The 12,534-nt window shown below is 40.4% G+C and overlaps 1 protein-coding gene across 1 annotated transcript in view; it reads right to left on the bottom strand.

The window, feature by feature from the left end:
* The window catches only part of LOC136242475 (transient receptor potential cation channel subfamily A member 1 homolog), a gene marked incomplete at its 5' end in the record, with an annotated part of 157,819 nt that overhangs the window by 105,342 nt on the left and 39,943 nt on the right, over positions 1–12,534 (bottom strand). The window contains 1 exon segment of the mRNA XM_066033906.1: positions 2,524–3,355. Within this exon segment, the coding sequence (XP_065889978.1) occupies positions 2,524–3,355 (832 nt within the window).

The following is a 12,534-nucleotide window of genomic DNA, read 5'->3' as shown; positions in this document are numbered from 1 at the left end:
CAAGCAAAGTATCATTGTTGGCGAAATAAAATTTGGTGAATTGTTAGCAAAGCGCACACCCAATTTAATTAATTAGATTACTTATCACTGTGCCTGAAGTAAGGATCTGGAGTGCCACGCTGCTTTGGCGCCTGGAGTCAGCAATCAACTAAAAGGTAATACTGTATAGACAGTAGATCTACACCTTCTGGAATAGTGAATATATCGTACTTACTTGATAAGGTAGCACTCGCTACGTTTCGAGGTGAGGTTTGAGGATCATCGATACTGCTAGCTAGTTAGCTACCTAGTGAAGTAGTCGAGGCAGGCTTGGCTCTAGTTTATTGCCTGGCCCATTAGCCCTGGGTTGAGTAGAAAATTGTTTAGTTTGAGGCTTGGTTTGCTGTTTTCTTTACTAGCAAAATATTTGGATGGGGAAAATTTGGCGAATTCATGGTCATTTGCCAAATTTGCCAAATTTTAACGACACCAAAGTTTCCCTCCATACGGTATACAGCAGCTGTGGCAAACAACATTCAGATTGCTTGGCAGCACAACAGATAAAGTGTAGTGCTTTTGTCGATACAGTGTATTGGTTATATCCCATGTTTATCCAACCTACGTACTGCAAGTTTGTCAGGAAACTTGTCCTGACACTTAAAAATTCCAACCATAAGCCCTAATTTGATGTATTCACTACATGCTGCTGACCAGCAATGATGATGGTAATGATGATGATGAAATGCATGAAATGACCCAGATAATCATGCAAGCAAACAACACAGAGTTCCAATATATTTACATATAATTGTTTTGCATCTACTGATTGCAACAGTAGTTAAATCTTTATGGTTGGTGAAGAAGTACTGTAGCTATATATACAAGTAGAAGGAAAAATTAGGAACTTTAAATTGGATTAGGGATCATCAAAGGTAAAAAAGTAGAGAAACAAGGAAATACAGTGAAACCTCGCTTAGTGGCCACCTCATCGTAGTGGTCAGGTCCAGCAAGTCCAAACATATTTTCCATTATATTATATGCATTTAATTTTTGTTAATAGGGCCACCTCATTATTAAGGCCAGTGGCCACATACTACAGGACCAAACTGGTAAAACTAATACAATGCTCCCTCAGTAAAGAGGCCAAATGAGGAGGCAGTCAAGGTATCACTGCAAAAGTTGTGGCTCTTCAGTGTGTATTTTCACTACTGTAAACTGTACCCATTATTCTGGCAGTATACTTTTCTAACCACTATCATATGTCTCAAGTAATGCTAGAATAATTGGTACAGTGTATATTCCTACCTTTCTCTGTGATAAACTCTACATAGTGTGTTTAGATCAATTGTAAATATTGCTGTTACAGCTAGGCAGTGGCTGGTTTGTTGAAAACCTCGTAATAGGTTTGTTGAAAACCTCGATAATAAGGCCACTTTGTTTTAAGGCCACATTAATGAGGATTTTGGTAATAGGGCCACCTCAGTAATAGGGCCACCTCAGTAATAGGGCCACTTATCATGGGTCCCATAGTTGGCCCTAACAACAAGGTTTCACTGCAGGGAAGGTTGCCTATACCTGCAGACACACTAGTGGACATTAAAATCTGTAAACTTCAGTCTATTACCATGACTGAATTAGGGATTAAATGTCCACTAGTATATCCGCAGGTATAGGCAACCTTCCTTGTTTCACCACCTTTTAGCTATTCCCTTAATCCATCTTAAAATTCCTAATTATTTTTTTCTTTCTACTTGTTTGTTTACTTTTTTATAACACCATTATGACAAATAAACCAGCGCACACTGCACTAAAAGAAAGAATGGTGCCAGAAATGTCATAGACGTAAATTTGCATCAGAACATGTGCCCCAGCAATCAAATACGTAATGGAAAGGGAGGTGGCCATCACACTTTGTTTTTAGCTATGCTTTGCCCATTACACAGCATTACAAATGAAGAACAGTACAAGAAACGTCTCTGCAATCAATCCAGTCCCTAAAGAAAATACGGGCGATAAGCATAATAGCCAACACAGCCACAGGAAAGCTGCATCATGCTATTATGGCGAATCGACACCTTCAAAAAGAACTGGAACACAAAGGAGGACAAAGGCAAATCCATGATGCGTGTATTGTACGTACTGTGGTTGGCAAAAATAACCCATCTTGGGATGAAATGACATCAAACAGTGAAGAAATCAAGCCCGTAGCCCTATCCATTGTTGAGTTATGCTTGGATAGAGGAATCAGTTAGTTAGTTAGTCAATCAGCATAAAATTTTGTTAAATAGAAATTTTTAAAAATTCCATAGAAACTTTTTGGAAGGGTTTGGGGTTGGTCTGAAGACATTCTGGGGCTTGGCTGTGCCTAACCAATACTGCCAAGCTGTCATGAAGGGAAATTGAGGCTGGTTTTAGGGTAATATTTCTGGCTGGAAAATCCCAGTTCTTCGTGATCCCTAATATACAGTGCTATACAAAATGTTTAGTATGCTATATGACAATCGTAACAATTGATTTCTCATCTCAAACAAACAAATTTCTCACCTCTCAATCAAAAATGTTAGTGCATCAACTTGATCATAGGCATGCTTAGCAGCATGATGTAGAGGAGTGCAGCCTTTTGCATCTTTTTCATTCAGGAGCCCACCAGCGCTTGTGTCATCATGTTTACATATCATCTCTATAGTTGCCTGCTTGTTATTTGCAGCAGCCAAATGAAAAGCATTAAGATCAATTTTATTCTTGTCTGTTATTGTCACTTGGCTTCTACAGTTCTCCAAGAAAAATTCCACCATTTTCTCTTCTCCAGATTTAACAGCCAACAAAAAGGTAGAATTACCATCATCATCTTTCGCTTTCAAGAGATCTTCCTTGCATTCTAAAAGTGTGTCATCTGTAAGAATCATCTCCACCACTTCAAGATGTTGATGGACCACAGCAACATGTAGTGGATGCATTCCATGATCATTCTTTGATTTTGGGTCAGCTCCCTTCTTAATCAGAGACCTAACAATGATTTTATTACCACCAGCACAAGCAATGTGCAATGGTGATGACTGACGCTTGTCCATTTTGTTCACATCAATGTCCTTTGTGTGGAGAAGTTCATTCACCATACCAACACTTCTTCTTTTACAGGCAACATGTAAAGCGGTATGCCCATCACGATCACAGGCGTTAACATCTACACTGCATTGAAGCAAGGCATGAAATGTGGTTTTATGGTTGTTATTAGTTACTACTGCTTCACTTTGGTCATTGTCATCTTGTGTTTGTCCATCAGCGGAGTCCTCACTGAAATATCTATCAGATATGTTTTTTGCAGCAAAGACCAGTGGAGGGCATTTAGTTGAGTCATTGGTGCAGCATTCTAAGTCTAAATATAAATTGTGGGTGCAATATTATAATATCACACAGTATAGTAGTACTGTATAGTAGAGATCCCCCAAATATTAAGTACACTTGCCAAATCATTGAAACATACTCCATGACAAAAAGTACTTTTACAGAAGAGTATTAGTGTATCTAGTGTCAAGTAACAATAAAACTCTTTTAGAAGAATGAATATTTAATTATTAAAAATGCCAAACCTTAAAATTTGATTTTCCAGACAGCCAGATAGCCAGTTGGCCTGACCACAGTCATAAGGGTAGAGGCTAAATGATGCATTGTACAGCCACCTTTTTATGCCACAATATCAAATTCATGTCTGAGATGGGCTCTGATGAGTGCCTACCCTCTACTCTCTGTGCTATGCTGTAACAGACTGGATTTGTAATTATCAGTGTTATTTGTAACTTTTGTATTAGTAGGACTATATTGTATATAATTTGTAAATGGCTCAGGGCACGAAGTACCTGCATGCTATTTATAATTACACGAGGAAGGTGAAGTGAAATATCAACATGTAATTGGCATAATTACAAGGATATGGTAGCCATTTTGAAGAGTCACGAGACTAGTTGTGTAAAAATGCATAGTGCCTATAAAAGGAGCACATGGTCTGATTCCATTGGCTCTTTGTAGATACTCTGTCATTGTGCTCTACTGCATGATGTACAAAACAATTCAATGATATAATAGAACAATTTCTTTGAGAAGTTGCTATGCAGACATCAGCATCAGTGTACGTAGTTTCTCTACCTGAAGGAAGACACAAAATACCAACTTAATGTTAATATGCACTAAAAGGAGGGGGTGGGACATGTTGATATTTCACTTCGCCTTCCTCATGTAATTATTAATAGCATGCAGGCACTTCATGCCCTGAGCCCACTTTGTGCCCTGAGCCATTTACAAATTACACATCGGAAGGCTCAGTTTCATATCAACATGTATTGTTTGAAGATGACTTTGATGATAGAACTGCAGAGCCGAAGGTGGTTATATCATCTTTCTTAAGTTCTCTGCAGTAAAATCTTTGGAAGGTAACCTCTGAGGACCAGTCTGCTGCATCTAGAACATCTTTGGTTGTAACTCCCACTCCTGCAGCAATAGAGCATGATGCCACTCTTATGGAGTGTGCTTTAAATATTGAGATGTCTATACCAGCTTCTGCCATGAAACACTTGAGCCATCTAGCTATAGTACTGCTAGAAACTGGGGTATGCTGTCCTATAAAGGACAAGAAGAGCTGAGAACTAGAATCACTTGGTAGGTCAGCCCGAAACCTTTCTGTTCTCTCCTTATAAGCCCTAAGCGTTGTCACAGGGCATACGGTACTATCTCCAGCAAAACTTGGAAAGAAGAAATCTGCCACAGGCTTTGATGACCTACTCTGCTTAGCCAGATGGGTTGGCCAGAAGATCACTCCATTTGATTTAAAGGATCTCATCTGTACATTCAGCTTAGGCAGATCAGCTGAACATGATGGTCTGGTAAGGGCCAGCAGCATCACTGTCTTCATTGTCAGTTGTTTAAGACTAAGGTCCTTGTTAGCACCTAGACCTTTGATGTACTGTATTGCCACCCCAACATCCCAGAAGGAATCATATCTTTGTTGTGGTGGTCTAGAGTTAATGCCCCTTGAAGGAGTTGTGAAACTGTAGGATGACTTCCCACACTGATTCCGTCTACGTATTCATGGGTAGATAAAATTGCTGAACAATAAGCATTCAGTGATTGATACTTATAGCCTTCAGAATGTAACTTGGCCAAGAAATTCACAACATCCTCTATAGGTCCTGCAAGGGGATCATGACCCCTCTGCTGACACTGGCTAGCCCATTTAGAGATGAGGAACCATAGTTGGAGTTAGTTTTGTCTCTCTATGATGCAAGCATGAGGTCTGAACCCTGTGAAAAAATTCCTCGTGATGTGTAGGATTGCCTGAGATAGGCCTGGCAATCAACTGGGGCACTCCCTGTTGCATCAGAAAGTCCTGCCCCAGTGGCATTGATATCAGATCTGGTTGTTGAAGAATCCTCCGAGGGTAGTCCTCCAGGAGCTGCAGTATTAGTGGAAACTAGGGCTGGGCGGTTTCTCGGTATTATAGTAATACCGCGGTATTGCAATGAAACGATATCTGTATCGCGTAGATTTCGGCGAAACGATAATATCACGATATCGATATTATTACGATTTTTAGTGTTTGTGACAGCTTATTAAGCCCTTAAGGTTGCTATAATGCACATCAAATAATCACGTGATACTACTGCAAACAAGGACCTAGTACTAGCTAGTCATTTTTTTTTACAAAGATCGAGATACTCTAATAGAACAGTCAGCTAGGATCGAGATACCCTAATAAAGCAGTCAGCTACTCTAATATAGCAGTCATCTTTAATAACCGCGATAAATAGTAATATCGTGATATATTTCTGTACGATATATCGTGAAGCGAAACTCCAATACCGCCCAGCCCTAGTGGAAACCATGGTTGAGTTTTCCACAGAGGTGTTATTAGCACTATCCTCGCCACTTCTTTTCTCACTTTGGCGAGGCAGAGATGTATTAGGCACCACAGGGGATTGGCAAACCCTCAACTAGTCACCCATTTCTGCATGAAAGCGTCCGTCGCCTCTGCTTCTGGATCTGGTCTCCAGCTGTAAAAGCAGGGAAGCTGCTTCATCAAGTGTGATGCGAACATCTATCTGCTGAAACACTAGTTGGTTCAGCTTCCAGTCGCAGCGATCCCTCACTGTTCTGGACTCCACATCAGCCTGTGAGTTCAATTGACCAAGAAGATGTTCTGCTTGGAGAGTGATACTCCTCTCCGTACACCAGGTCCAGATCATTATTGCTAGTTGGCATAGGGCTCTGGACATTGTGCCTCCCTTCTGATTTATATAGCTCACTGCTGTAATGTTGTCCATTCGCAGTAAGATTGTGATGTTCTGCCAAGTCTTCTCAAATGCCTTGATTACTAGAAAGGCAGCTAGCAACTCCAGATAATTGACATGATGGGTTGCTTCCTCGGGAGACCATATGCCCCCTGTGTGGGACTGGCCATTCAGCACTGCTCCCCAACCCTGGTTGGATGCATCTGAATGTATTGTTATTGATGGGTCTGATAGGCACACCGGTGCTCACAATGGAGCTGTAGTGAGGGCCACCCACCATTCCAGGTCTTCCCTGCTGGATGAGTTCAGTGAGAGAATTACTTTGTACTTGTCCAAAATTCCTCCTGATTGTAGTTCAGGGGAAGAACAGAGTTCATTTCCATCTGGAGAGCTCAATAGTGGAATGGAGTTAATGGGATAGCTCTCATGGTGGCAGTTGTCTTCCCCACAAATCATGCTATTTCCCTCACCGAAATTGATGTTTGATGTAGCATTCACTGCTCATCCTGCTGGATTTTGTGTAACTTCTCGGTGGGGATTGATGCTCTCATTGTTGTGGAGCACAGGTGAAAGCCCAGAAAATCTATCTCCTGAGTAGGAGTCAGTATAGATTTCTTCTGGTTCACAATTAGTCCCAGGCTCTTGAACAGTTGACATGTGAGCCTGGTAATTTGCTCTAACTGAGCCCTGTCCTGGTGCATCAGCAGTCCAGGTATATGATCAGACGACAACCATTCTGTATCAGGAAGCCCACTACTGGCTTCAGCAGCTTTGTAAACACTCTGGGTGCTGCTGATAGGCCAATTGGACCTTGTATATCTTCCCTTCCCACTGAAAAGAGAGGAGGTGTTGATAGTCTGGGTGGATGGGCACTGAAGGTACGCGTCCTTCAGGTCCATCTTCACCAACCAGTCCTGTGACTGTAGGGAGTCACAGGACATACAAGAAGGCTACTGAAAGCCTATGTAGAAGAAGTCAGAAACTACACACTAAAACTTGCCAAATGCAGAAACCTTCCACAGTCCAGACCAGGTAGTGACTTGAATAAGGTCTTCATTGAAATCTTTGAGTGTGCATCAATTTCAATTTGTATATACAAAATGATTATCAATATATTATAAACATTATAATTATTATACTAGCTATTAAAAATTTTTAAAAGGAAGTAAGGATTGATTATACATGCTACAAAAAGTATGGAAACAAGCTCAAAAGTGTTACAGCAGAAATGACAAACGACAAAAAGTAAGGAAACAAGATTAGATGACTACTTGCTAAAATGAGACACTCTTTAATGCCTACTTTTGGCTAACATCTTGAAATGAGACGATCAAATTAGCCAAAAGTAGGGATTAAAGTGTGTCTCATTATAGGAAGTAGTTGTCTAATCTTTTTCCCTTACTTTTTATTGCTGGATCATTTCTCATTTCAGCTGTAACATTTTTGAGTTTGTTTCCTTACTTTTTATAGCATGTATAATCAATCCCTACTTCCTTTTAAATTTATATATATCAAGACACACGGTAGCGTGTCGTGCGGCCCAAGAAGCCGGCGCGCCACACCGTGAGTATATTTACAGGAAGAAAGTAAACGCGATTTTCACACCTTTGTAGCTCCGTGATTCCTTATCCGATTGAAACTAAAGTTGCTACAGAAGTGCCGGCTAGGTAGGGGAGTCCACATTCCAAGTTTGAAGAAAGTCGGTTCATCCATTTCCGAGATACGATCGGCCAAAGTTTGGGTTTTTTTTCTTTGTTTTTTTTCTTCTTCTACTTCTTCTTTTTGCACACTTTGCAAAATCCGCCATAAAACACGAATTCGTGCTCCAATCGGGCTGAAATTTGGCACACTTAAAGGGCTCATTAAGGCGAATCTCAGTACCAAGATTGGTAGGAATCCGATGAACATTCACCGAGTTATGACCTATTATTTGCGTAAAACAAGGTCGAAGGTCTGTCACGCCCACAGGGTAAACTGCTTGAAGGAATGAGCTGAAAATTGCTATGTAGATGGAGTAACTATCGTAGGAGTGCCCTTTTGTGGTTTGAAAGGAATCCAGTTAAAGGCCATTGAGATATGACACAAAACCCAACCTGTGTCACAATTACGCCATCGATTTTATGAATAAAAAAACTATCAGTTTTCACGCCTACCAGGTAAACCGCTTAGAACAATGAGCTGAAAATCAGTATGTAGCTGGAATAATCATCATAGAAAGTCCTTGCAGTAGTACAGAAGGATCGGATTGCAAACCACTGAGTTATGATTCCAAAGCCAACTACGTGTAACATATGCGAGATCGAGATATTCTAATAGAACAGTCACCCTAATAGAGCATTCAGCTAATTTATTTACTCCATTATAGAATTCTATTACATTGCAAGTTATTCTGTAGGGAGTTCAGCTGCAAACAGTTAATCTTATAGACAGTTCAGCAAGAAGCAAGTCACCCTATACAGAGTTCAGCTACAGATATATCGCTGTAGTGATTCAGAAGAATCAGAATATTACAAGTCACACTGAAGAGAGTTCAGCTATAAACAAGTCATGCACCCTGTGGAGAGTTTGGCTACACTCTCCAGAGAGTTCAGCTACAAACAAGTCACTGTGGAGAGAGTTCAGCTACAAAGAAACTACCCTGTAGAGAGTTCATCTATACAAACAAGTTAACCTATAGAGACCAGCTGCAAACAAGTAACCCTGTAGAGATTTCAGCTACAGACAAGTCACTTTATAGTTTATACAATGTTCAGCTACAAGTAAGTCACTCTGTAGAGAATTTAGCTACATACCAGTCACTCTGTAGAGAATTTGGCTACAAACAAGTCACAGTGTAGAGAGTTCAGCAACCAAAAACCACCTGTAAAGAGTTCAGCTATACAAACAAGTTACTCTGTAGAGAGAACAGCTAGAAACAAGAGAGAGCTCAGTTAGAAGAAGTTGCCCTCTACAGATCTCAGCTGCAAAGAAACCCTGTAGAGAGATCAACTACAAACAAATCACCCTGCAGAGTGTTCAGCTATAAACAAATCACCCTGTAGAAAGTTCAGGTACATACAAATCACCCTATATAGAGTTCAGCTACAAAAAAAATCACTCTGTAGAGAGTTCAGCTACAAAGAAACCATCCTGTAGAGAGTTCAGCTACAAACAAGTTAGTAACCCTACAGTGAGATCAATTTGAAACAAGAGATTTCAGCTACAAACAAATAAACCTGCAGAGAGTTCAGCTATGAACAGATCACCCTGTAGAGAGTTCAGCTATACAAGTCACCTTGTAGAGAGATCAGCTAGAAGAAGTCACCGTCTACAGAGATCAGCTAGAAGCAAGTCACCTTGTAGAGAGTTCAGTGACAAAGAAACAATCCTGTAGAGAGTTCAGCTACAAACCAATCACCCTGTAGAGAGTTCAGCTACAAATAAATCAACCTGTAGAGAGATCAGCTAGAAACTAGACACAATATAGGGAATTCGGTTACAAGCAAATCACCCTGTAAAGAGATCAGCTACAAACAAATCACCTTGCAGTGAGTTCAGCCACAAACAAATTACCCTGTAGAGAGATCAGCTACAAACAAAACACCGTGTAGAGACTTCAGCTACAAACAAATCAACCTGTAGAGATTTCAGTTACAAACAAATCACCCACTGTAGAGAGATCAGCTACAACCAAATCACCCTGTAGAGAGATCAGCTACAACCAAACCACCCTGTAGAGAGATCAGCTACAAACAAATCACCCTGTAGAGAGTTCAGCTACAAACAAATCACCTTGTAGAGAGTTAAGCTACAAACACATCACCCTGTAGAGAGATCAGCTACAAACAAAACACCGTGTAGAGACTTCAGCTACAAACAAATCAACCTGTAGAGATTTCAGTTACAAACAAATTACCCTGTAGAGAGATCAGCTACAAACAAAACACCGTGTAGAGACTTCAGTTACAAACAAATCAACCTGTAGAGATTTCAGTTACAAACAAATCACCCACTGTAGAGAGATCAGCTACAACTAAATCACCCTGTAGAGAGATCAGCTACAAACAATCACCCTGTAGAGAGATCAGCTACAAACAATCACCCTGTAGAGAGATCAGCTACAAACAATCACCCTGTAGAGAGATCAGCTACAGCCAAATCACCCTGTAGAGAGATCAGCTACAACTAAATCACCCTGTAGAGAGATCAGCTACAAACAAATCACCCTCTAGAGAGATCAGCTACAAACAAATCACCCTGTAGAGAGTTCAGCTACAAACAAATCACCCTGTAGAGAGATCAGCTACAACCAAATCACCCTGTAGAGAGATCAGCTACAAACAATCACCCTGTAGAGAGATCAGCTACAAACAATCACCCTGTAGAGAGATCAGCTACAGCCAAATCACCCTGTAGAGAGATCAGCTACAACTAAATCACCCTGTAGAGAGATCAGCTACAAACAATCACCCTGTAGAGAGATCAGCTACAAACAATCACCCTGTAGAGAGATCAGCTACAAACAAATCACCCTGTAGAGAGTTCAGCTACAAAAAAATCAACCTTTAGAGAGATCAGGTATATACTGTAGACACTAGACACAATATAGGGAATTCAGTTACAAGCAAATCACCCTGTAGAGACTTCAGTTACAAACACATCACCCTGTAGAGAGATCAGCTACAAACAAATCAACCTGTAGAGATTTCAGTTACAAACAAATCACCCACTGTAGAGAGAGCAGCTACAACCTAAATCACCCTGTAGAGAGATCAGCTACAAAAAAATCAACCTGTAGAGAGAACAGCTATATACTGTAGACACTAGACACAATATAGGGAATTCAGTTACAAGCAAATCACCCTGTAGAGACTTCAGTTACAAACACATCACCCTGTAGAGAGATCAGCTACAAACAAATCAACCTGTAGAGATTTCAGTTACAAACAAATCACCCACTGTAGAGAGAGCAGCTACAACCTAAATCACCCTGTAGAGAGATCAGCTACAAACAAATCACCCTGTAGAGAGTTCAGCTACAAAAAAATCAACCTGTAGAGAGATCAGCTATATACTGTAGACACTAGACACAATATAGGGAAATCAGTTACAAGCAAATCACCCTGTAGAGACTTCAGTTACAAACACATCACCCTGTAGAGAGATCAGCTACAAACAAATCAACCTGTAGAGATTTCAGTTACAAACAAATCACCCACTGTAGAGAGAGCAGCTACAACCTAAATCACCCTGTAGAGAGATCAGCTACAAACAAATCACCCTGTAGAGAGTTCAGCTACAAAAAAATCAACCTGTAGAGAGATCAGCTATATACTGTAGACACTAGACACAATATAGGGAATTCAGTTACAAGCAAATCATCCTGTAGAGACTTCAGTTACAAACACATCACCCTGTAGAGAGATCAGCTACAAACAAATCACCCTGTAGAGAGTTCAGCTACAAAAAAATCAACCTGTAGAGAGATCAGCTATATAGACACTAGACACAATATAGGGAATTCGGCTACAAGCAAATCACCCTGTAGAGAGTTCAGCTACAAACAAATTACCTTGTAGAGAGATCGGCTACAAACAAAACACCTTGTAGAGACTTCAGTTACAAACAAATCAACTTGTAGAGATTTCAGTTACAAACAAATCACCCACTGTAGAGAGAGCAGCTACAACCTAAATCACCCTATAGAGAGATCAGCTACAAACAAATCACCCTGTAGAGAGTTCAGCTACAAAAAAATCACCCTGTAGAGAGATCAGTTAGAAACACATCACCCTGTAGAGAGTTCAGCTACAAACAAATCACCTTGTAGAGAGTTAAGCTACAAACAAATTACCCAGTAGAGAAATCAGCTACAAACAAATCACCTTGTAGAGAGTTCACTTACAAACAAATCTACCCGTAGAGATATCAGTTACAAACAAATCACCCCCTGTAGAGAGATCAGATCACCCTGTAGAGAGTTCAGCTACAAACAAATCACCCTGTAGAAAGTTCAGGTGTAAAAAAATCACCCTATAGATAGTTTTGATACAAACAAATCACCCTGTAGAGTGTTCAGCAAGATAACAGTCACCCTGCAGAGACATCAGGTTACCCTATAGAGAGGTCAGCTAGAAGAAGTCACCTTGTAGAGAGTTCAGCAACAAAGAACCCACTCTGTAGAGAGTTCAACTAGAAACTAGTTACCCTATACAGAGATCAGCTATATGTAGAAACAAGTCATCCTGTAGAGAATTCAGCTACAAACACATCACCCTGTAGAGATTTCAGCTAC

Source organism: Dysidea avara, chromosome 13, assembly GCF_963678975.1.
Source record: "Dysidea avara chromosome 13, odDysAvar1.4, whole genome shotgun sequence".
In the NCBI taxonomy this organism is placed as follows: domain Eukaryota; kingdom Metazoa; phylum Porifera; class Demospongiae; order Dictyoceratida; family Dysideidae; genus Dysidea; species Dysidea avara.
The sequence above is the reverse complement of the archived record's forward strand: the minus strand, read 5'-3'. Positions and strand labels throughout refer to the sequence as shown.